The 25,000-nt window shown below is 44.3% G+C and overlaps 5 protein-coding genes across 14 annotated transcripts in view; 4 read left to right on the top strand and 1 right to left on the bottom strand.

Moving 5' to 3' along the window:
- cabp1a (calcium binding protein 1a) overlaps positions 1-3,232 on the top strand; it is an 11,294-nt gene extending 8,062 nt beyond the window's left edge. For both annotated transcript variants that reach the window (XM_027022022.3, XM_081703379.1), the window contains exons 3-7: positions 1-131; positions 273-382; positions 622-696; positions 799-871; positions 1,500-3,232. The exon at positions 1-131 is cut by the window's left edge and continues 13 nt beyond it. In XM_027022022.3, coding sequence (XP_026877823.3) covers positions 1-131; positions 273-382; positions 622-696; positions 799-871; positions 1,500-1,525 — 415 coding nt within the window. In that variant the 3' untranslated portion in view covers positions 1,526-3,232. The remainder of the gene's footprint in view (positions 132-272; positions 383-621; positions 697-798; positions 872-1,499) is intronic.
- A 1,810-nt stretch (positions 3,233-5,042) lies between these two features.
- mlec (malectin) lies at positions 5,043-11,594 on the top strand. 4 transcript variants are annotated; one of them, XM_081703380.1, is made up of 6 exons: positions 5,596-5,736; positions 6,550-6,640; positions 6,818-6,996; positions 7,378-7,554; positions 8,093-8,150; positions 8,288-11,594. In XM_081703380.1, the coding sequence occupies exons 2-6, from the start codon at positions 6,631-6,633 to the stop codon at positions 8,530-8,532; spliced, it is 669 nt and encodes a 222-aa protein (XP_081559506.1). In that variant the 5' UTR covers positions 5,596-5,736; positions 6,550-6,630; the 3' UTR covers positions 8,533-11,594. The 4 variants fall into 4 exon arrangements, with proteins under 4 accessions (XP_026877811.1, XP_026877813.1, XP_081559507.1 ...); XM_027022010.3 differs by lacking the exon at positions 6,550-6,640 and having other exon boundaries at positions 5,043-5,736; XM_027022012.3 differs by having other exon boundaries at positions 5,595-6,640.
- Positions 11,595-11,824: 230 nt separating this feature from the next.
- On the top strand, positions 11,825-17,951 carry unc119b (unc-119 lipid binding chaperone B). Its single transcript, XM_027022020.3, has 5 exons — positions 11,825-12,117; positions 13,921-14,034; positions 14,273-14,381; positions 15,021-15,193; positions 15,837-17,951. Exons 1-5 carry the CDS (start codon positions 11,901-11,903, stop codon positions 15,947-15,949), a joined length of 726 nt encoding a protein of 241 aa, XP_026877821.2. The 5' UTR covers positions 11,825-11,900; the 3' UTR covers positions 15,950-17,951.
- A 940-nt stretch (positions 17,952-18,891) lies between these two features.
- On the top strand, positions 18,892-21,620 carry c20h12orf43 (chromosome 20 C12orf43 homolog). Its single transcript, XM_027022014.3, has 7 exons — positions 18,892-18,946; positions 19,464-19,562; positions 20,073-20,103; positions 20,338-20,436; positions 20,554-20,627; positions 20,809-20,902; positions 21,105-21,620. The coding sequence occupies exons 2-7, from the start codon at positions 19,466-19,468 to the stop codon at positions 21,433-21,435; spliced, it is 726 nt and encodes a 241-aa protein (XP_026877815.2). The 5' UTR covers positions 18,892-18,946; positions 19,464-19,465; the 3' UTR covers positions 21,436-21,620.
- Positions 21,621-21,756: 136 nt separating this feature from the next.
- Positions 21,757-25,000, bottom strand: part of hnf1a (HNF1 homeobox a) — an 8,678-nt gene continuing 5,434 nt past the window's right edge. For 3 of the 6 annotated variants that reach the window (XM_081703375.1, XM_081703374.1, XM_035536371.2), the window contains 7 exons: positions 24,719-24,921; positions 24,315-24,466; positions 23,574-23,709; positions 23,303-23,491; positions 23,009-23,124; positions 22,784-22,868; positions 21,757-22,223 (listed from right to left, as the gene is read on the bottom strand). In XM_081703375.1, coding sequence (XP_081559501.1) covers positions 22,090-22,223; positions 22,784-22,868; positions 23,009-23,124; positions 23,303-23,491; positions 23,574-23,709; positions 24,315-24,466; positions 24,719-24,921 — 1,015 coding nt within the window. In that variant the 3' untranslated portion in view covers positions 21,757-22,089. The remainder of the gene's footprint in view (positions 22,224-22,783; positions 22,869-23,008; positions 23,125-23,302; positions 23,492-23,573; positions 23,710-24,314; positions 24,467-24,718; positions 24,922-25,000) is intronic. The other 3 variants (XM_035536373.2, XM_081703376.1, XM_081703377.1) reach the window with 3 other exon arrangements.

Here is a 25,000-nt window from a genome sequence, read left to right as displayed (position 1 = left end):
ATTTCGGGAGTTTGATAAAGATAAAGATGGCTTCATGAGCTGTAAGGACCTCGGAAACTGCATGAGAACCATGGGATACATGCCAACAGAAATGGAACTAATAGAGCTGAGCCAACAGATCAACATGAACTGTGAGTGTGTGAGTGTGTGTGTGTGTGTGTGTGTGAGAGAGAGAGAGAAAGAGAGAGAGAGAGAGAGAGAGAGAGAGAGAGAGAGAGAGAGAGATTAGTGATATCTTTGAATTGTAGTGATGTAATGTTTGTGTCTCTCAGTGGGGGGACATGTGGACTTTGATGACTTTGTGGGGCTGATGGGTCCCAAGTTACTGGCAGAGACAGCAGACATGATTGGGGTGAAGGAGCTGAGAGACGCTTTCAAAGAGGTGAGGAGAGTGTCCCGCAATGAGCAGCAGAGAATGTGGCACTACGCTCAGGTTTGGTGACATGGGCCCAATCAAAACACAAAAAGGGACCCTCACTTAGGAGAAAATGTTTCTTTAGCAGAATACTTTGGGAACTTGTAAGCACCACACACACACACACACACACACACACACACACACACACACACACTCACTCCTGTATCAGTGTTTTTCTGTCTCTCTCTGTCTGTGTCTGTTAGTTTGACACCAATGGTGATGGAGAGATCAGCACCAGTGAGCTAAGGGAAGCCATGAGGAAGCTTCTTGGACACCAGGTACGTGGGCATGTCCCTTGGTGTGGGCATGTCCCTCGGTGTCTGTATAAGTGAATGCGTATGTGTGTAGGAACATGTTTAAGATAAGTGTGTTTGTGTTAGGTCGGTCACCGAGACCTGGAGGACATTGTGAAAGACGTTGACCTGAATGGTGATGGACGAGTAGATTTCGAGGGTAAGCATAGTTACAGTGATTACAGTCTTGCACAGTTGCAGTGACTACAGCCATGCACAGTTACAGTGACTACAGCATTGCAGAGTTACGGTGATTACAGCATTGCACAGATGTGGTGACTACAGTCATGCACAGTTACATTGATTACATCCATTTACAGTTCCAGTGATTAACCATACACAGTTCCAGTGATTACAGCCATGCACAGATATGGAGAATACAGCCATGCACAGTTATGGTGACTACAGCCATGCACAGATATGGTGAATACAGCCATGCACAGTTATGGTGATTACAGTCATGCAAATCTTAACAGCTTCTTAAGGGCTTGAGTTACTTCACTACTAAAAAATAAAGCAAAGTGTGAAACTACTTACCATTAAACTAATAACAGATGGGTCACTGGGATTGGACAGTGTGAATAGATAGGTTGCTGGGATTGGACAGTTTGAACAGCCAGTCATTGGGATTGGACAGTGTGAAAGGATGGGTCACTGGGATTGGATGGTCTGAATGGACAGTTGTTGGGATTGGATGTCCTGAATGGAGGGGTTGCTGGGATTGGACGGTCACACAGGAGAGGCTAATGTCTCATAGTTTGGTCTCTCTCTCTCTCTCTCTTCTGTAGAGTTTGTGCGGATGATGTCTCGATGAAGGAGGTGGAGGTCCCTAGGGTGACTGCAGATCGAGTGATGAGACACTCTACTGCCTCCTGCTGGCTAGAGGTGATAGGCCAAAGGAATAGAAGGAGACTAAAGCATTTTATACATGCAAAACCTTTCTGGTTGTGCAAAATGAATAAGATGGTTTATGATTGGTGGAGGTGTTTGTCAGGCTCTAATTACTGATCATCTCACTGGAAAACCTCCTGCATGTCAGAGCTTTAGGGGGTGTAGCCCTGAGAATATATAACTACTGTAACACATACCCCAGTGAGATGGGGCATTCATTTACAAACATGTCAACTGGAATTTCAACAATTCACACACACACACACACACACACACACACACACACACACACACACACACACACGCACACACACACACACACACACACGCGTACAAATGAAGTGGATAGTTTAGGTTCAGAACTTGCTTGATTCCCCTAATTAACTCAAACCAGCAGAATTAATTAGGGAACTCAACAAAACATCAGCGCTTTACTCTCTGACCTTAAACATACACACCACTAACACACACACACACACACACACACACACACACACACACACACACACACACACACTTCCACATTGTAGCTGAGTGTTTCTGCACTTTCGACCCTGAGAAGACAATAGTGTCTTTTGTCTGTGTATGTTGAAGGGATCAAATGTTCTCTTACTTAATTATGGCAATATTGTGTCTTAATATGTGGTGTCCTGTGTGTGTGTGTGTGTGTGTGTGTGTGTGTGTGTGTGTGTGTGTAGGAGAGAGAATGTATTGTTTAAAATCACATTCTGTGATGGTTTACATCAAGACTTACTGTATTCACTGTCGTAGTCAGATCAGTTACCTATCACTCATTACATCTCAGAACTCTTATCCCATTGGCAACCAGAATGAAGCGTTTTAACACAGCTGTTTACAAGTGATATTTAGCATTTAGAGTGTCTACGATTTTAGATATGCTTGTCCATGATTATCAGACCTGCCAGAATCACAGGGTGTGCCTTTACAAATCTGTCTAGCAGGACGAGGCCCTTCGCTCCTCATTCCAACACTCTCAAACAGGCAGTTCTCTTAGCTGCTGGGAGTGCCGCCAGCTTCCCTCAGTACAAAGATATCAGTCCACAACCAGTCTGATCTCTCTGAACATGGGAAGGAGTTTCAAAAATGATGGACAGTTCATTGCTGTCTAGACAAACCTGAAATTCCTCTCCACCATCACTGTAGCCTATTGGAGGTTGTGCTGGAGTCACACTGGCTCTCGTGAAACACAGTGATATTTCAGGGGAACAGAGTTTGGCCTGTATTTACAGACCTTTTAGCCACAACAAATCACAACCTCACCAAGACGCTGAAAACTCACAATGTCATTTAATGTGTCTTTTGTTGTCCATGTCTGACTGAACTGTGACACATTGTTATATTGTCATATATTGTTGTAGAAATGTAACCTGTTAAATTTCTTGCATGCCAAAAAGAAAGTTCCTCTGCACTCAATTGTAAGATAGTGATTTTAATAAATGATAGTAAATAAAATAAGATACACAATTTCTAAGTTTCATAATGCATTGTAATTCGACATTTAATTATTAGCTTACATTGTCCCCAGAGTTCAAATCTGAGGTGTCCAAAAATAGTGAGGCTACACAGAACGTTTTGAGCGAGCTGAGTCAACGCTGTAAGACCTAACGAACTGAAGTTTATGCAAGAGATGTTCGAAACATCCAACCGCGAGGACGACTCTCTCCGGAGCGGAATGTTGGAGTTGCCATGGCAACGGGCTCTCTCATCCGGATCCAGACGGGACAGAACTGTTTTGCTACTTCGTTTCATATTGCAGATTCGAAAAGGTCAAACTGGCACCACCTTGTGGTTATAGCATAGATCAGGTATATTTATTTTTAGAGGTTTAATTGATAGGCGTAAGCGTTTCATACACAAAGCAAACTATACTAACGAAATAATGACATTATACTGATCCCGACAGCGCTTCAGTAAATTTTGGATTATGGCCATAAATCTATTTAGACAAAAATATGTCCTTACATAAATAAGTCGGAAACTTAGTTGCCTGAAATAAATACAGAGAATATATAGAGAAAATCAGCACTCAAGCTCCAAACCGGACTAACCCAACGAAACATTTAAAGTTGCGAGTTCCGTCACTATAAGAACTCATTTATCCAGAATGCAACGCGGCGCTGCGTTGGACTGATATGATTGGACATGTCTGTGTGCCGCACTGACATGGTTATTTATGACTGGTTACTTAGTATTTGTAGTTGTTAAATACAATGTATAATGTTGTTTCTTTACGTTTTAATCTCTCCGAAGACTCACTTCCCGTAGTGGATGGTCTGCAATATTCAACAACGATTGAAAATACTAAAAGGTTTTCTTTGATCTGCTGAGGTTGAACCGTTTTAGGGAAGTTTGTGTTTGCACATGAGACGCATAAACGATTGAATTCGTGCTGTTCATATTCCAAAAATAAACTCATTGGAGGTTGACATATTGTGAAGATACGCAGTAATCGTACATGTGGCGTCGACAGAGTGCGCTGAAAAGAAGTGCACATTCGTTATTTGTCGTCAAGAGCCAGTGAACATGACTACCGCTTTCACTGAACAGCAGTTAAAGTCCACCAAACTTGATAGGAGCGGCCCTAGTGGCAGTACATCGCAATTACACCCCACACTCACACTTCACGAGAGCTGTGCTTTAGTATAAAGCTTCATATTTGATTGTATTTGTGCTTTAGTTTAAATCTTGTTCATATTTGAGTTTATTTGTGGTTTATTTTTAGTTTTTTATCTGAACGAATATGTGTTTGCGTGAGCCCTTTATTCTGTGTGTGCGTTTTGACACGGACTAAAAGTGTATGTGTGAGTGTTTCAGTTTAAAACCTCGGGGCTACGAGTTAGAATGACTGAATGACCACAGCAATGCGAGATAAACTAACATTAAAAGAAGCCCCATTCCTTTGTAATATATTGCATTGTAAGACATACATGGAACTGCCTTATCAGCTTGGGAAGAACATGACATTTTCAACATTTGTATGAAACTAAAGTGTTTTCTGCTGACAGTGTAACGCTTTACAGACTAAAGCCTAGTTTTACACTGAATAGAAAACCTCTAAAACATTCTCATACGATAACACACTATCAATATTTGGATCTGGCTTGCGGTACTCAAATTGAACTCTACATGAAGACAGAAATTTCAGAGTGCTTTATTCGCCGCTGCAATTTCTCACACTGGAAAGGTCTTTTGTCACACGGCGGCTGACGCACTACCGGAAGTGCATGAGACTGATCTGTGCGGAAGTGAAAGTTGACTCGCTGGTTTACCTCGTTGGTTTGCTCTGATTCGACAGTTTCCTCGTCTTCGTCATGAGTACAGCCGTTGGCCAATGGACCAGTCGAACGGGTTATCTTGTTTCTGTGATTGGCTTAACGTTGCAGTGTCCCGCCCATTGTTACGCAGCCATCATGCTAGGCCGTAGCGTGGCCCCGCCCCGCCAGCGCTGCGGCCCTGAATGGACTCTGAGCGCGCGGCGCTGCCACTCAACGGTTCTCTAGAAACCCTGAAGTGACTACACAGCGCGCGACACGGATCCGGTCTGCGTGCCAGTGAATGTCCCCGCGGAGCGGACGCTTTGATAGCCTGAGTTACCCGGGGATCCCTGCACCTCGAGGGCTCGGCTCGCTCGTTCGCGTTACCGTCGATGACAGCAGGAGGAAGTGTGTCCCTGCTCGCGCCCAGGCGGATGTCCCCGACAGGGACAGTGCGCGCCGAGTGTTGAGTCCTGCTGGACCTCAGGAGCGCTTGGCTGATCTGGGGTTTCGCGAGCTGGGCATGGTGATAGGAGCGTTTCTATAGCTACTGCCCGGTACCGTGCGTGTTTCCCCCGCTCGCTCTCTTTATTCCTCACCACTAGTTTTGCTTCCAGCGCGTGCTGCTTCCTCGCTTTGTGCGTGCTCGTGGCTATGCGGCCGGTAACGCTACCGCGCTCTGCCCGGTTGGTCGTGGCGGCGCTGTCGCTGCTACTGGCCGCGCGGTGTCGCGCGGACAGTGGAAGCACGAGCCTCGCAGAGCGGGTGATCTGGGCAGTGAATTCGGGCGGGGACGCGCATACAGACGTGCACGGGGTCCAGTACAGAAAGGACCCTCTGGAGGGGAGAGTTGGGAAAGGTGAGTCCAGCCGGCTTGGTCTGCCACGAGCTAACCTGCCCCGCGTGCTCCCGCGAGCTCCCGCGAGACTGTGGACACTATAATTAGCTTGCATGTGTGACTGCGACCAGGATTGAACGATAATTGTGTGTCCAGAGTTTCAGCTGTAACATTTTTGCTGTGGTGATTGAACTGGCATTGTAACTGATACATGTGTAGTCATATAGGTTACACAGCGCGCGCTCTAATGTGCGACAGCCACAGTTTGGTGTAGCAGCTGTTAGGTATCGCAGTTTTGTTCCGGGACCACCATCACTAGTCAGATCAGAGGGCGCGTGGCCTGCTGTCGTTTATTTGTTTGTCAGATATTTTGAAGAAAGTCAGGCCACGTTTTCAGTGATTTACAGTGTAGGAGTTAATCTGGCCATTCTGGTTAAACTTGGTCCAGGACCAAAATGAACACTACATGGAGCAAAGCCAGCAAGCGTGCATGCGGAGCTGGGCTGCACGTGCGGCTGTGAACCTGCACGTTTGTGTAAAGGGCAGAACTGTGATGCACGCGGCCCGGGTGAAGTACCGACACTGCAGTCCGTGCACCGCACTGCTTCTGGAAAACTCCACAGTAGCATTGGCTGTCAACCCGACCGGAAAAGTTCCGTGACACCAGCTAACTATAAAATTCATGTGCACTGTGGTTGAGGCTAATGAAAGAACGAGGATAATTGGTTGATAAAATTGCAGTTTTTTTTTTTTAAAGCCTTGAAAAAATCCAGAATCCTTGTGAACCCCCTGAAATTCTGTAACGTGTAGTGCAGTACCTTCCTTTGCCGGCAGAGGGCAATGCAGCAGATAAAGACCGTTGAGGATGTCAGGAAGTTGTTGTAAGCAGAGAGCTGCCAATTCTCACTTCCTCTGATGAGATATGGTTAGTGTGTGCATTCCTTACACGCTAACTGTGCTCACTCTACACACTCCCTACACACGTCCTGCGTTTTAAGGTGTAATATAACTGTGACACCATGGTATTTTATATTTAGCCTCACAACAACAGACATATACGGGTAAAAAAGTGTCAAGTGATTGTAGTTGTTCCTCCTTTCAGCGTCGGATTATGGGATGCGCTTGCCAATCCTGCGCTCCAGTCCAGAGGATCAGGTCCTGTACCAGACGGAGCGTTACAACGAGGACACGTTTGGCTATGAGGTTCCGGTCCGAGACGAGGGAGAATACATCCTCGTTCTGAAATTCGCTGAAGTCTACTTCGCCCAGTCACAGCAGAAGGTATAATCTGACACCTTTAATGCTCGCATACACAGACACTGTTATTATAACCGCATACATTTGCATAATTGCATATATTTAATTTTGGAAATAATTATACTGATATGTCATATTGGTTCATACACTACCTCATTTGCAATTCTTATTAACTTGTACAGATCAACACTGCAAAACTTCATTTTAAATGTCTGGTTCTCTCATATTGTTTTGCATATGTAGTGCCAGGAGAACAGCCCATCACCCAAACACAGTGCCATGGTAGTGCTTCCTAACCCTAGTCCTGACCATTGGGCCAGGTTTAACCCTCAGGGTTCGCCCTCGGCCTAACGTTGATTTTAACACCCCTCTTCCTTCACTGCTGTCTGTCTTGTTTGCTCTCAGGTGTTTGACGTTCGTTTGAACGGCCATGTGGTGGTGAAGGATCTGGACATTTTTGACCGCGTAGGCCACAGTACAGCTCATGATGAGATTGTGCCCTTCTCCATAAAGAGGGGAAAACTGAGTGTCCAGGGTGAGGTTTCCACCTTCAACGGCAAACTCACTGTGGACTTCATAAAGGTGATGCCTCCCTACCAGTTAGGTGCACTGGGTTCTAAGGAATCTCACAGGAAAAACCAGTTAGCTTGGCTGGTCAATTGCCAAAGAAATTTTCATGAGTTGTTAAAGAGCACAAAGTTTTTAACGATCACATTTCTATGTGGGTGGGTGTGTTTCCTGTTTATAAGCCACTGAATACTTCTCTGTTTTCTGCAGTGCTCTAATGTTGTGTAAGTCTACAGTATACTGTTATCTCCAGCATCCCTGCACTCTGGCTTTCTCTTTTACTCGAAAGCAAAGTACTAAAACCCCTAAGGGTTAGGGGTCAGGGTTAGGCTTTTCTGGTTATGTTAAAAACCCATAAAGGTTTAAAGAGCTGTTGATTCCTCCCTGGTAGGTCTGTGAGCAGTAGCGTTCCTCTTACAGTTGCCTGTAATGTGTATTTACTTGTATTCCTATATGCTGGCCAGCCTGACTCTCTTGCATATTTGGGGTGTGAACATGTGCATGTTTCTGTTCCTGCCGGACTGCTAACCCTCTCTTTCATGTGTCCATACAGGGTTACTATGACAACCCTAAGGTATGCGCTCTGTACGTGATGAAAGGGAAGCCAGAAGGTGAGTGTGTTGTTTTTGTTTTTTTTAAACGTGTTTAACTAGTCTAATGGCGTATGATGTCTTAAACATATTGAAGGGATTATTCTGGGATTATTCTCTCTGTTTTACTCAACCTCTTTCGGCTGTCTGTCCCTCAGACGTGCCAAAGCTGCAGCCGCACCCCGGACTGGAGAAGCGAGATGAAGAAGAGGAAGAGGAGGAGGACGCTGAGACAAGCGAAGACAGCGTGAAGAAGAGTGCGTCCACTGCTCCCAAGAACCCAGTGCGGTCGGGCCCACGCACGCCCAACCCCTACGCAGCCGATAACAGCAGTCTGATGTTCCCCATCCTGGTGGCATTTGGGGTCTTCATCCCCACACTCTTCTGCCTCTGTCGCTTATGAGAGGGGAGGGGGCACAGCAGACTCTGCAGGGGTGGGGGAGTGCTACAGACAGGCCTGGACATGGGGACAGACAGACAGGAGAGCATCAGAGAAGCAGAGAGACAGAGATTAAGAGCGTTTAAGAGGTCATGGCAGGTCTTACATGTCTCTCTCGTCCAGGGAGACTTTAGAGCTGTTTTATTTATTAGTGTGTTTGTGCACATGTTTAACACATGTGCTCTTTGAAAGCAGTATGCTCAGTGCTGATTGTGCAGAGACCCACCCACCCACCCATGACAGGAATGACCACTTTGCAGTCCAGGTTTGGCTGGTCCAGCAGGAATAGACTCAGAGCAGAACACTGCTTGTGATTGGCTGCCCCATTTATTGAGTGTTCCTATTGGTCCAGAAATGGCCAGACATGAGGAACAGGTTTGTCTCATCTATATCCCTGATATGCAGGGCTAACCAGACAGCCTGGAGCATTGGAAGTGTGTGTGTGCAAGTGTGTGTGTGTGTGTGTGTGTGTGTGTGTGTGTGTGTGTGTCCCCTTTCTCCTTGCAGCCGTTGCCTAGCCCCCATCCTCCACAGCATGTTAGCTACACACTGTCACTTCCTCTGTGGGCCAAGCAGAGTAAACCATGAGCAATTGAGTTTGAAGGTTGGTGTGTGTTTGTCTGGGGTATTTTGTTTTTGCTGCATTTAGGTGTGAAGTGCACTAGTAATGCATCTCATTCATCATTTGATTACCAAGAAAAATAGATTGATCTCTGTCACTGGACTGCGACTCTGCTGAGCTAAAGCAGGTTGACACTATAAGGATTAGGGCAAAATGATTGTGATTTAACCCTGGTTAAGACAACCAGGGTTAAATCATCTATACCTGTGATAATTTAGTGCAGGATGCCATAGCCCCATGCTGCAAAAAACAAAACAACAATAACAAAACAAAAACAAAGATGCCCTTTGAGTGGTAGACCCCCAACACCACGGGATTTTTGAGTGTTAGACCCCCAACACCACGGGATTGTTTCAGGATTTTGGCAGCTATCCATAATGAATCATTTGTGTTCTAGTTTATAGTTTCGTTGCTGTTTGTTTTCTTGTTGGGTTTGTTTTCTCAGTCACAGGTTCATGGTGAGGGTTGGAGTTGTCCTGTGGCGTAACCTCTTTAGAGGGGAGCTCTGCCAGGTGCTTGGTGATCCTGTGTGTGTGATCAGTGCCGTTAGCTGTCGGGTCATTACCATTACAGGCAGCTAATCAAGAGTTCTGATCAAGTGCGAGCATTTCTGTCTGTGGTGTCTTGTGTTTTCTTTGATGCTTGTCCTCCTGATCTGGAGTGTTGTCCTGGCAGTAGAAGCTATTGCCTTTCTCTACACGCAAGCTTGCAGGCCTTTTTACAATCTCACCAAAGATCTTTGATTTGGTTTGTTTTAGTGGTGTTTGCGCAGACAGCAGTGACTGATGTTGGCTAGGCCTACCACACGGTGGAGAGTTGCTGGTGCTCTGATGAAGACCTTCCCTCTGTTAGCAGCACATGGACGCATCTCCATGTCCTGGAAAACAGACACATGAGAAAGTCAGAACTACTACAGTGTTGGCAGATTTTCACAACTCTGAGGTTTCTCTACGTTTCTCAATGATTTCTCCTTTTTGATGCCATGGTTACAGTATCAGTTGTGTGGTGCTTGTCTCATTTCTGTCCAGCATCACTCTCAATCATTCGCGCTCTGTCAGTCTGTCTCACGTTTCTCACCTGGTGAGTGTAGTTCTTGTTTTGTGCTGTGATATCCCCAGGCCAGTGCTCTTCCTGGTGAAGTGTTCAGTAGCTCCGTTTGTGTGTTGTCATTCCTGGTCTGGGTGGCCATTCTCCGGACTGGGATTGTGGTGGATCCCTGAGAAAGGTCAGATGGATGTCAGCTCTGGGGAGATCCACGAGGACCCTGGGTAGGGTTCTATATTGTAGGGGGTTTAGCTCTGTCCTCAATTGATTGGGCGGGGTGGGGGGTGGGTTTGGTTATCCTTGCCTAGATCTCGTCCTTGTCCTTGTTAACAAAATTTTAGGAACAATCAAAGAACCACCTTGTCATTTATTAGAGGGAAGCTCTATAACCCTAACCCTAGCTCTATGAGAATTGGCGCCAAATCATCTTTTCTTTGTTTTGCTTTACACTGTGTTGGGTGTGTGGGTGGGTGCATAAGGTACTAGGTCACACTAATGATTGTGTGCCATACGGTTATTGTTGTCCTCGTTGTTGATTTGGATGTCTGGGTGTGTGATGGCTAGCCAGAGCTCTGTGGAGAGGCCGTGCTCTGGGAGGCCGTTGTGTAGGTCAGACGAGCGCACCCACTGATGGCCAGAGATAACGAGTATCATTACCTGATTTAAGTTCCTTTATATATATTTTATAATTTAAGCAAATGGAAAAACGGATTGACAATGAGGTGATGTTTGTTTTGTTTTAAAAGTAGTTGCGTTTTCCTCAGGATCTTTCATTTACTTTGCATTTTACAGTGGGATTATTAGTGGATTTTTATTTTTTTTTGCACTGCTGGCTGTTATTTTAAAAGCATTGTTGTTGTTTTTTTCTTTGTCATCTGGTGTTTTGGGTTAATCCCATGTTACCTTGATTTGGAACAGTCGCATGTGCTTTACTTTTCTCCTTTGTGTTGTGTGACTACCATTTTGCATGTTTTTTTTTTTTTTTTAAATTTTTTAAATATAAAACCTTGCTTTTGTCTTTGCCGAAACTACCATTGGCACTTTCTTACCAAATACACATCTTCTGATCCAGCCAAAGACCTGCCTTCACGCATATTGGTACGCATTAGACGCATGAGGTCTGCACCACTGGCCGCCTGCGTGTACAGAGATGGACATCATGTCTGGACGTCGTGGCTGCTCCTCTGCTGTAATACCTGTCCCTCTCTTCTCTCCCTCTCTTACCTTCATCTGATGAAAACATGGAAACTGGTGCCCACATCTTACAGGTGAAGGCGCTACACTGCAGTCTGCAGGGAAATGACTTCTGAAGAACTGCACTCATGCTGTTTCTTTTTAATAAATGTGATATTTTATCTAAGACGGTTGTGTGGATGATTCTTATGCTGAACACTGGCGTGAACAGACTGATCTTGCTGAGTGTTCAGAGTCCGCAGTGAGCTGTGATGTCGGAACTGAACGGTCCAAGTTTAGTTACCCAGATTAGACCAGGAAGCAAATACGGAGAACAGTGGTATCCATAGCAACGTCCGAACATGTCCAGCCAATCACGAGCGAGTCCCTCCGGCGTAGTTTCTCCATAGTGACGCGAGACGCCATCTTAAATTGAGTGGGTCTCGAGCTTAACAGCAACGTAGCCCGCGCTCCAAACAAAAAGACTATAAACATGAGTAGTCAGAGCTCGCGAAACGAAACGTCAGCCGCGGTGAACGGGCAGGAGCCCGCCGCAGGTTCGAGAGAGCGGAAACACGGTGGAGGTGTTCTGAAGAGACTGAAATCCCGCCGGAATCCCGAGCGGCGGCCCGTGACGGAGGACGAGCTCCGCGCGGTCGGGAAAAACATCACTCCGGAGGAAGTTTTGGGGCTTCGCGCAGTCACTCGCGGTAAGACCGCGGATTCATTGGGTTTGTTCTCGTTTGTCTGTTTGTTTTTAGTAGCAAAACGCTTCAATATCCTAGAATGTGTCCGTTCGGGAATATGACTGACTTTGTTACATTAACAAACACGCTAGCTAGCGTGCTCTCCTCGTGAAGTTATCCAGTGGTTGCTAGGATTCAGCAATCAAAATGCAGTGAGAAGTTCCACTACGAGGCTCTATATAATCACATATATAACCACTTATATAACTATATAACCATCTATATAACTATATAATCACCCGTATAACTATATAACCACCTGTATAACTATATAATCACCCGTATAACTACATAACCACCTGTATAACTATATAATCACCCGTATAACTATATAACCACTTATATAACTATATAATCACCCGTATAACTATATAACCACTTATATAACTATATAATCACCCGTATAACTATATAACCACCTATATAACTATATGATCACCCATATAACCACCCGTATAACTATATAACCACCTATATAACTATATAATCACCCGTATAACTATATATAACCACCTGTATAACTATATAACCACCTGCATAACTATATAATCACCCGTATAACTATATAACCACCTATATAACTATATAACCACCCGTATAACTATATATAACCACCTGTATAACTATATAATCACCTGTATAACTATATATAACCACCTGTATAACTATATAATCACCCGTATAACTATATAACCACCTATATAACTACCTATATAACTATATAATCACCCGTATAACTATATAACCACCTGTATAACTATATAATCACCCGTATAACTATATAACCACTTATATAACTATATAATCACCCGTATAACTATATAACCACTTATATAACTATATAATCACCCGTATAACTATATAACCACTTATATAACTATATAATCACCCGTATAACTATATAACCACCTATATAACTATATGATCACCCATATAACCACCCGTATAACTATATAACCACCTATATAACTATATAATCACCCGTATAACTATATATAACCACCTGTATAACTATATAACCACCTGCATAACTATATAATCACCCGTATAACTATATAACCACCTATATAACTATATAACCACCCGTATAACTATATATAACCACCTGTATAACTATATAATCACCTGTATAACTATATATAACCACCTGTATAACTATATAATCACCCGTATAACTATATAACCACCTATATAACTACCTATATAACTATATAATCACCCGTATAACTATATAACCACCTGTATAACTATATATAATCACCTCTATAACTATACATAACTCGTATAACTATAACCACCTGTATAACTATATATAATCACATATATAACTATATATAGTCACATATATAACTACATATAATCACCCATATAACTATAAAATCACATAACTATATAAAATCAACCATATAACTATATATAATCACATAACTATATAAAATCACTCATATAACTATATAATCACCTATATTACTATATATAACCAGCTGCCACGTTACTATTTTTCATCGAGGTATTGTTCAGGTGACAAAAAGTTAGCAAAAATTTCTGTAACGTCTCCGCGTTCTTTATGGAGACTGTAGTCTCCAGACTAGGAGATTAGCAGCTACAAGTATTTGATTCTGGAGTTTGTGTGAAATACAATAGCTAAGGGATAATTATATCATGAGATGTGTTTCAAACTTGCAGTCAAACTAAGTTCCAATCCTTGCAATTTGAGTTTTTTCTTTTTACTTGATTCTTAATGAATTGTATATTCTTTATCCACAGATTATCTTTGCAAACCTGAAGACAATGTGTACAACATTGATTTCACACGCTTCAAGATCAGGGACCTGGAGACAGGCACAGTGCTGTTTGAGATTGCAAAGCCCCCTCACTGCGGTGGGTTACCCTGTCATGACCTCAGTTACGTTTTAGCTGGGAATTCATGGTTTAGAATAATGTAGAATGAACCAAATTCACCTACAGAACCATCTAGAAACCCTTTGACAGTCACTGTGCTGAGAGATCGTGGTGCAGCATATCCAACATGGTTGTGTGACGTGCTCAGGTGCTCTGCTGAACTGGAGGACGGTAAACTCTGTCCCTTCCTCATGTGTGTCCCTCCTCTTCCTGTCAGATCTGGACGAAGAGGATGAGGAGAGTGTGGATGTGAATACCAGTGCAGGCCGCTTTGTTCGCTACCAGTTCACACCAGCGTTTCTCAAGCTACGCACAGTTGGTGCCACGTAAGCCCACAAATCCAGGATCCCACAAACCCATAATACCACAGATCCAGGAACCCACAAATCCTGGGTCCCACAAACTGACAATACTACGAATCCGGGAGCACACAATACCACAAATCCAGGAACCCATGTCTCCACATAAGCCTGTGAAGCAGGCTGTAGTTTGCTCTGCCCCTTGTACCCAGTGATCAGCTGCTGCTTTTCACAGGAAGGGGGATCTGACTGCAGTGTCTTCATGGTCTTGTTTTGGCCTCTGCTGATGGGTAGTGATGGTTCTGAATGGTGGTGGAAATCTGGATGTTGGTGATGGTTCTTGATGGTGGTGGTGGTGGTGGAGATCTGGGGGGTGTTCAGCCCCTTTCTTTGGCTGTGTCTCTCAGGCTATTAGCCGAACTCCACTGATGGCTAAATCATGAGTGGGCTAAACTTGGGTTACTTAGAAGCATCTGTAAACTGTGAGATAAAAGTGTCATCTAAAAGCATTGCTACTGAAAGAATGATTCACTTATTCTCCATCCTGCAGAGATCGTGACTGAACTTTGAATAGATGACTTTGTGATGGGGGGTGGGGGTTGTTTATTTACTGAGTGCTTAGTGATTATGTCCGGTCTACAGCACTGTCCTGTCTGTGTGTTGCAGCGTGGAGTTCACTGTAGGAGAAAAGCCAGTCAACAGCTTCCGAATGATCGAGAGGCATTACTTCCAGGACCGCCTCCTGAAGAACTTTGACTTTGACTTTGGCTTCTGTATCCCCAACAGCCGCAACACTTGCGAGCATATCTACGAGTTTCCTCAGCTCCCGGAGGACCTCAGTAAGGCTTCGTGTTTCTGACATCCACAAATGTGCTGACTGCAACACTTATTTGTAGTATGCAAAAAGTGTCTAGAGTATCTTTTGAGACTGACAAGCAATGAAGTGTAGAAAACGTGATGCTAAAGGACAAAATAAATCATGTTGTGTTCAGGAAGTAATGAAATGACTCCTGAGCTGCTGTCACTGCTGTTGTAGCTGAGTTAGGATCACAGAAATGCTGCCCTGGTCTAACTCTCAATACAGCCATGTGAAAGGAGGTACTACCAGAACGTTTAGATATGGAGGATGTAGTCCAAATGAATGGAACTATATTGTATGGTAGTGAAGAGAGTTATATCCCTGCAGTGTGTTGGTGTGGTCTTAGTTGGTAAGTGAAGTGTATGATTATGAATACCAAAGGGACCAGGATTATAGCCTTCCTATCCCACACCAGTGGTCTTTATATGAATATGCACATACATTGGCATGGCAATGTGTAATAAGAGTTTTATAAGAATAACATTTATGTTAGTGTTAGTTCACAGTATCCCCCCATCTTACGGGAGGATTAAAGATTAAAGTCTCTTTGTGTGTTGTGGGAGTGTGTGTGTGTGTTGGCAAGTATTTGTATGTTTGTTTGCTAATTGTGTGTCTCTGTGCAGTTTGTCAGATGGTGGAACATCCGTATGAGACTCGCTCAGACAGTTTTTACTTCGTGGACAACAAACTCATCATGCACAACAAAGCAGACTACGCGTACAATGGAGGCCAGTAATACTAGGAGTAGAGTGTGTGTGCATGCGTGTGTGTCACCTGCTCTAACTGGAACAGGTGTTTCTCCCTCCTCTCTGTCCTCCCCTACTCTCCCCACACATTTTATTTTTACCTCACACCTACCAGTGTGTGGGAGCACTACTAACACCAACTTCCTAAGAGCTTGTCATCTTAGAGTTTCCGTTCACTTGTTCAGGTCACCAGGTCATTTCTCAGTGTGAACACACCTGTGTGGTTCAGCACATCTTTAGCATAGACTCTGTTTCTGGTTGGTGTGTAAAGATTGGATAGGTTTTTTTTCATGTTGTGTTTTTAGTGTTGTAAGAAACACTAGTCACCAGTCACCTGACTATGCTGTATGGTGTGCATGCCTGCTTTTGGACAGCGTCATGCTGGTTACGTGGATGACATCACTGATGATATCACTGACATGCTGCAGCAGGACAGCAGCACCAGTTTTCATGTGTTCAATATTTCAATGAACAAATCCCCGTATCAGACCTGCCCTACCTGCCCTTGTATCAGACCTGCCCTACCTGCCCCCTCTCCAGATGAGAACCAAGTTAATGCTGCTTTTTAAAGCCCTCCAGTCACGCGATAGCCCTGAACTCCGTCACTGTTTCACTAGGGTTAGGGTTTCTTTCTGTTTCACTGCTCTGTTCTTTGTAGGCCCCTCTGTCTTTATTTTATGTGTTACCTATTTTTGGATTGGAAGTTTAATCTCAGTAATGGAGTTGTAGTTACTGTGGATGTACGCGTGCTGTATAACGATGCTGAGTGGTTTTAAAGTGTTCTGGGTGATGACCACAAGCAGTCAGTGGTCCGTCTGTCTCTGAAGGGTCTGAGGGTCCCACTGTCACACACAGCTGTCTGCTCTTCCACTGCTGAGGTTGTTCTCAGCAGTGGTGGTGTGTGTCGGTATTGCTTCCTTTCTCTTCCAGAGGACAGTGCTGTCCTAAACTCACCTTAGACACGGTCCTAAAGCTCACCTCAGGCAGTGTCCTAAAGCTCACCTTAGACACAGTCCTAAACTCACCTCAGACACTGTCCTAAAGCTCACCTCAGACACTGTCCTAAACTCACCTCAGACACTGTCCTAAAGCTCACCTCACACACTGTCCTAAACTCACCTCAGACATTGTCCTAAAACTCACCTTAGATACAGTCCTAAACTCACCTCAGACACTGTCCTAAAGTTCACCTCAGACGCGGGCCTAAACCCTGGAAGCCAGAGAGTTCAAACCAAGAATCATGTCTGCTTTGGTTCACTCTGACATCTCTAAAAGCAAGCCAGGGTTGAGTTCTGTGGGCACTGTGATAGCAGAGCAAACGTTGCATCAAACACTATAGATGATTCTGACAATACAGTGAGGGAAAACTGGGCCCTGGTCATTTGCTAATTGTTTAATAAAGACATTCTTCTGTTTTCACAGCAGGCTTGCAGCCTACAGGTGTGAAGATGCCATCGAGTTACACAGACATGGTCTAATGGTCACAGACATAATGCCTAGAGTAGTTCCTCTAGCAGCCAGTCATAATACCCAAAGAAATTGCTCTAGCAGCCAATCATAATGCCCAGAGTAGTTGCTCTAGCAGCCAATCATAATGCCCAAAGTAGTTGCTCTAGCATTGGGGGTGTGGCTTTACGCGTGGCTTTTACATTATACACTAAAGAGACCCCATGTTTTGTTATATATGTACGTTTTTTGTTTTGTTGTTGTTTCTCAACGTCAGTGGACGCCCCAGTAATGATGCAGTACTACGCTCCTGCTGAAACTGTGCATCACTTATGTTCATTACGATTTAATTTATTGAGATTTTCTCATTCCAGCTTCACATTATTATATTGTTGGTTTCACTAACCCCTCTTAAGTCGTGTTCCTGAAACTATACTGAATGTTCTAATCCTTGAGTTACTGTATAATGGAGTCTTTATCTAATGTGTATTACCTTGTTTATAAATGAAAACGTTTTATGTTTGAAATAAAGTGAGTTAATAATGACTGGTCACCTCTTATTGGTTACTCATAGTCTTTGATCAGTTACAGTGTCATTTTGCCTTAGCTGCCACTTATAAATGTTTTAAGTTTTTTTCTTATTTTATTTTACTTGTATCTTGGTTTATCTAAAGTTTAAACTTGAATGTGTGTGTATGTATTTACAGACACACACACACACACACACCTGTTTCTTTTTCCTGTTTTGATATTGTTGAAGCCTGTATCAGGACTGAACTTTATTACAAAAATCCAGAAGAGATAAAGAAATTATATATTAAACCCAAGGAAAGAACCAGGACGAGGGTTGGAAACAGTCTCGTGTTTTTGTCCTTGATTTGTTAAGAGCTGCACAATAATGACTGTCATGCACCTAGCGAAGGATCCACACAACCCTCTCCAAGCCTCCAACACCTGCCTTCTCACCTGGTTTGCATTCCTGTCATTGGAAACCACTGTCCTGGGTCCTCTTTGCATTTGGCCCAGATGTTCTCTGTTTATAGTTTTGACAAATTGTATTATAGAAAAGTCCAAATTAGGAATGAATTTGTCAGCTTGTGCCTTTTGTGTGAATTCTAGTTGTTTCTAAAATAATGTGAAAATAAAGCATATTTCATTACAAAAATTAATGTTCTTTAGTGTTTGGGTTAATATCTCGGGCTCTAGTGTTTCTGTTAATATCTTGGTAGACATTGGTGTTCTTGCTTGTCGAAGCAGTATATATTCAGAGTTACAAAGGGGCAGTGTACTGTCTCCTCATATTTTTTCTCTTTTTTTAATAAACTATGCTGTAGCAGAGTTGACTGCTTTTTCTGTTTGTTTCTTTCTTCTTCAGTTAATTACTACTATAACGAATGTTCAGTAATGGGCTACATGGGTGTTGAGAGGTTGTGAACGGAATGTTGAAATGACTACAAACCAGAATGCTTCGCCCCCTAGTGGCAGGATTATCAGCCATAGAAGGAGTGTGTTGGGTCGCTCCCATTCCGGGTCTGTTGTAGGTGAGAATTCACATAAATGTAACCAGAGTGAGAGAGGGATTTAATATAATTATAACCAGAGAGAGAGAGAGGAATTTAATATAATAACGAGCGAGAGAGAGAGAGGAATTTAATATAATAACCAGCGAGAGAGAGAGGGACTTAATATAATTATAACCAGAGAGAGAGAGGGACTTAATATAGTTCTAATCAGTGGGAGAGGGATTTCATATAGTTATAACCAGAGTGAGAGGGATTTCATATAATTATAACCAGAGTGAGAGAGAGATTTCATATAATTATAATCAGAGTGAGAGGGACTTTGTATAGTTATAATCAGAGTGAGAGGGACTTTATATAGTTATAATCAGAGTTTCGCATCTGTCTGGTTTGAGGATGAAGGTGTTTCACCAGAAGCGAATCAGCGGATGCTAGTCCTGCTAAGTTAGCAGTTTAGCTAACGGAATTGTACAAAGCTTTAGGTAGCTGGCCAGAGTTAACGGTGTCTTCCTTGGTTTTGTCAACACTATCTCTACAGATATGTCTTCAACTGAAAGTAGTAGCGAAGACGAAAACACGGAGAGGTTCAAAGAGGCTGTGTGGATTTTGGGACCAAGACCCAACGGAGCCAAACGGGGTAACCTAACCAAGCTAACGCTAGCCACGCTATAACGAAAGCGTAGTGAAACTATTAAAGTAAAGATGGTAACATTTTAATGACTCTCACCTAACTAGTGTATTCTAGCATGTTAGGTGAGATATATTATAACATCTGCCATGTGCTATCGCTAGCTGGCTGTGTTCTGCGGACACCGTACTAGCCACTAGGCTAATGGGTGCGTTGTATTAATGTATGGACAGTAGCACCCTCGACGGCCTAAACATTTATGAGACACTTCCGTCCCGTTCATAAACGGGCATATTTACACCCCTGTTGTTGTATGAAGTGATATTACCTGGGACACAAGCTGCTAGGCTGAGTGTTGCAGCCAAGATCTAACACGAACAGACGAGCAGTACTCACAGGAGGTGAACCGTTTCTGATAAACGTGGTTGGTGTGTTTACACAGCTTGGTCTTGGGTGGCCAAGCTAGCTGCGTTCATCACTCAGTCTTCTGTAGTCTAATCTGTAGGTCTTTATTCACAGGTCCAGACACGCATGCTCAAGTGAGTAAGAGGTAAGCTGTACAGGAAACTGGAGACTTACAGATCTGGATTCGAAATGTGTGTGTATATGTGTATATATATGTGTATATGTGTATGTATGTGTATATATATATATATATATATATATATATATATATATATATACATACATACATACACACACACACACACACACACACACACACACACACACACACACATATATTTGAAACCTATCAGTCTCTGATAAACAAATGTGCCAACAGAGTGGATGTGAGTGAACACGAGCACGATGGCAACGAGCTCCAGACGACGCCAGAGTTCCGCCGTCACGTCGCCAGGAAGCTGGCAGTCATGTTGGACAGGTGGAGGCCAGACAGCACCTAACTGTTAATGTCAGAAATGTCATTAGATTTGTGAGTTTGGTTCCGTCTGCCTCTGTGCGAGTTGTCCTGCCTTAAGACTGTTTTGCCGTCATACAGCTTTGTCACAGAAGTGAGCTCAGGGACTCCAGAACCTGAGCCATGTGAGAACGCCCACCATGGAGACGATGCAGGTGACTTCTGACCTCTAGACTCGAGTACAAATCTACTAATTTAATCATGTTTAAAGCCAATTTGTGTGAATGATAGGCAGCCATAGAAATTGTCCAGAACAGGTTTTTGAAAACAAAAACAAAAAGCCTCTTTTGACAGGTTGAATGTTTTTAATAAGTTACTTGTCCTTCCTGTGTAAAGGGTTCCGACTGTTCTCTACATCACTTCCTGGAAGATGGTGGAAGGAGCAGACCCCACCGCTGCCCCCTAAACGCCCCCCTGCCCCCAGCTCCAGGTACTCCTGCACTGTCACACCCAGATCTAATGACCAGAGGTCTTTCACAGATATGATTATTGTTTTTATCTGAACAGGGTAACTTGGACAACTCATCACTTACTAGTTACATACTATCTGATTCAAACTCACTCAACCTCCTGACCTTCCTTCCTCCTCCTTTCTCTTTCTCTCCATCTCGCTCCCTCGCTCCCTCCCTCAGTGATAGTGACAGTGAGATGGAGCTGAGACTGAGAGAAGCAGCCGTGTGCGTATCGGATCTCCTGTCCTTCTCCACAGAGAAAGCGCAGGAGACAGGAGAGACAGAGGAAGGCACCAAGGACAGTGCTGGCCCTGTGATGAAGAAGAGGAAGAGGAAGAGGAAGACAGGTCCCACTGAGGAGAGACAGGAAGAGGAGTCTTTATCAAAGGCTGATGGAGCCATCGTTCATAAGCAAAGCACGAGTCAGGAACAGGGCTCAGAGGAACACGTACTGAAGAGAAGAAAGAAGAAGTCAAAGATCAAAAGATTAGATGTTGGAGGGCAAAACTGAGGATGGTTTCATATTCTGGTTTGGTTTCTGGGTGTTCGTTTGAGCTGTTTTTTTTCTCTGTTGCCAACAGCAGATATTGACTGAGCTTTTTAAGCAACTGCTGTTCCTGTTTTGATATTTTATTGTGTAAACTACACCAGAAAAATGCACTGTTTCTCAATTAAAGTCTTTTGTTCTTTTTGAGAGCAAAGTGTCTTGTGGGATTTCAAACTGTTGCCACAAAAACAGATGTTGCTTATATTTTGGTTGGGGTCAGGTGTAGGTTTAGGGTTGGGGTTAGACTCCTCTCACTGAATGCAATCAATCAAGACACTTTTAGGAGAGGTACTCCCCTAATCCTCAATCATGCTTAGGTTTAGGACTAACCTGAATATTCATGGTTAGGCTTAGGACTAACCCTAACACTCATGGTAACAGCTGTCTGTTGTAGCTGCTGCAGTCATACACCTTGAAACATATTTTGAACTTCATTCTGTCATGAGCACTGGGCTTCAAACTAAATCCTTGTGCCATCGTCATCCATAGAGATCTGGAAGCTCCTGGCAGACGTATCAGTGAATCCCACTTTACACACACACACACAAAGACATCAAGCCTCAATCTGCTGAGTCCCCTGCCTACTAGGCATTAATGGTATTTTGGTGGTGGCTGCTGCTATTGTGTGGTAGAGACCATCTGTGCTGGGATGTAGGGGTCGATATTTGGCGGTGGGGATGTGAGCAGGTGGACAGTATTGTGCGTGTCGCTGGCCTGGGTCTGGGAGTAAAGTTCCAAGCCACCTGAGGACACTGAACAGGGTGCAGAGAAAGAGACAGAGATTACAGAATTAGTGCTGAGAGCTGCTGGAGCATGTCCCAGAGCTGTTCTGTTCTGTCCTGGTCTCTGTGATCTGACTCATGTCCCAGAGCTGTTCTGTTCTGGTCTGGTCTCTGTGATCTGACTCATGTCCCAGAGCTGTTCTGTTCTGCCCTGGTCTCTGTGATCTGACTCATGTCCCAGAGCTGTTCTGTTCTGCCCTGGTCTCTGTGATCTGACTCATGTCCCAGAGCTGTTCTGTTCTGCCCTGGTCTCTGTGATCTGACTCATGTCCCAGAGCTGTTCTGTTCTGCCCTGGTCTCTGTGATCTGACTCATGTCCTAGAGCTGTTCTGTTCTTCCCTGGTCTCTGTGATCTGACTCATTTGGAGTCTCAGGCCTGGTTCTTCTACATGTTGTCTGAGTTATATATGGGTCTTTAAAGTTACTAAAAATGTGTTGCTATGGACATTTAGGGATTTTGTGTATGACCAAGCCAACATGCAGTGTGTGTGTGCTGGACAAGTAAAGACAGCAATATATGGACATGTCACCTGGTACAGGAGAGCTGGACTGCAGGTGTAATGACTCCTCCTGGATGGGTGTGTGTGTGTGCTCCTCAGGATCCGAACTCAGAGTCTGACATGCACACACACACACACACAGGGCATTAGAGCTGCAGAATTTCCTGTTGTCTATTCTGGTTTGTATGTGAAGATGACACTAACACTTTGCACTTGTCTGTTTGCTGTAAAGAGAATCTCAGAACTCAGACCAACCTGTCGAACTGTAGTGAGGCTGGTGAGAGTTCCTATACTGTTGCTATCAGCAATGACCATAGCCTGAGACAGGAGACTGGAGGGCGCATATGAGGCCAGATCTGTTTTACCATACACTGACGCACACACGCACGCACGCACACACGCACACACACACACACACACACACACACACACACATCTGTATTCAGTTTCTTAGTTCACTTTTAAAACACCTGCTGATCTCATTCTGTTCCTTTAGGTACTTTATATCTGTTTCTGATAAAAACCTGGCCAGCACGTCAGACATCTTACTGTGGTAGGGCATCTGTGCCATGGTGGCCATGAAGGAGCTGGGTGGGATGGGGCCCTGCAGCGGCTGCGCGATTGGCTGTGGAGGTGAAGCGTGTAGCTGCTGCTGGAAGGAGATTGGCTGAAGTGTGGTGAACCCGCCTCCGACGTTGTTGATTACAGGAACCGCCTGCGGCTGAGTGGGTGTGAGACCTACAGCACCAAAATACACCAGCCCATCAGTCAATCAAAACAATCAGATAAAAACACTGTGTGTGTGGTGGGGGGGGGGCACCTATTAGCAGAGAGGAGTCTCCTATGCTCATGACACTGGGTAAGGTGGCCATAATGAGTCCCTGTGTTGAAGAGCTGGAGACGCCATGCAAGGAGGTGAAGGTACTGACAGGGGGCAGAGGGCCTCCACCCGAAACCTGATGGAGGAGGCAGTGAATGAAGTGCATCTTAATATAACAGTAATACTGTCTGCCACATCTGAGGTTTCCAATCCAGTCCTGAAATCTGCTGATTACCTGGAGAATGCATATCACCTGCCCTAGACCTGTATACAGGCTGTACTATGTAGTGTTGTGTTATGTAGTGTTGTATAGTGTTGTATTGTGTAGTGTTCTGTTATGTAGTGCTGCAATGTATAGTGCTGTGTAGTGTTGTGTAGTGCTGTGTAGTGTTGTTTTGTGTAGTACTGTACTGTGTAGTGTTGTGTAGTGTAGCGCTGTGTGGTGTAGTGTTGTGTAGTTTGTAGTTGTGTTGGTTTGTGTTGTGTAGTGCTGTGCTGTGTCATGCTGTGTTGTGTAGTGCTGTGTAGTGTAGTGTTGTGTTGTTTTGTGCTGTGGTGTGTAGTGCTGTGCTGTGTTGTGCTGTGCAGTGTTGTGTTGTGTAGTGCTGTGTAGTGTAGTGTTGTGTTGTTTTGTGCTGTGGTGTGTAGTGCTGTGCTGTGTTGTGCTGTGCAGTGTTGTGTTGTGTAGTGCTGTGTAGTGTTGTGTAGTGCTGTGTTGTGTTGTGCTGCAGTGAAGCTCACTGGTTTGTGGTGTGGTGTGTCCAGTAGTGTATGACTGGGCTCCAGCTGGACTGGACTGTTTTCCAGGTGATCCTCACTGGTCCTGTCTCCTTCACCACTACTGCGCACTACCCCTAAGCCCTCACAAACTACAGGCTGAGGAAACTTCACACCTGTTTCAGGAACCAAAAAAAAAAAGACACATAGGAAACAGGAAAAATGACAAAGCAGATTAGTGTGTGTGTGTGTGTGTGTGTGTGTGTGTGTGTGTGTGTGTGTGTGTGTGTGCGTGCGCACACGTGCTGTAAAATGAACCCTTGTTTGTGTGTGTGTGTGAGTGTGAGTGTGTGTGTGTGTGTGTGTGTGTGTGTGTGTGTGTGTGTGTGTGTGTGTGTGTGCTTTAAAGAAGACCCTTGCAGGGTTACCTTGTGTGGGGCTGAATGGAAGCGTCTGTACAGGGCCGGATGCTGATTGGCTGCTGTAAGGTGTGTCGAGGGCGAGTTTGTGTCGGAAAGCCTCTTCTTTACGCCGATTGGCAAACCAGTTGTAGACACGCACTTCTGTGACAAGGTTCGAGCCCAGCCCAGCCAGCTGTGATGGAGACACTCCCCTCTGCAAGCACTCTGCTCTGAAACACACACACGCATGCACACACACATGCACACAGGCACACACGCACACACAGGCACACGCACGCATGCACATAA

Source organism: Electrophorus electricus, chromosome 20, assembly GCF_041902795.1.
Source record: "Electrophorus electricus isolate QZ-2024a chromosome 20, ASM4190279v1, whole genome shotgun sequence".
NCBI lineage: Eukaryota > Metazoa > Chordata > Actinopteri > Gymnotiformes > Gymnotidae > Electrophorus > Electrophorus electricus.
This window is presented reverse-complemented; position numbering and strand designations above follow the sequence as displayed.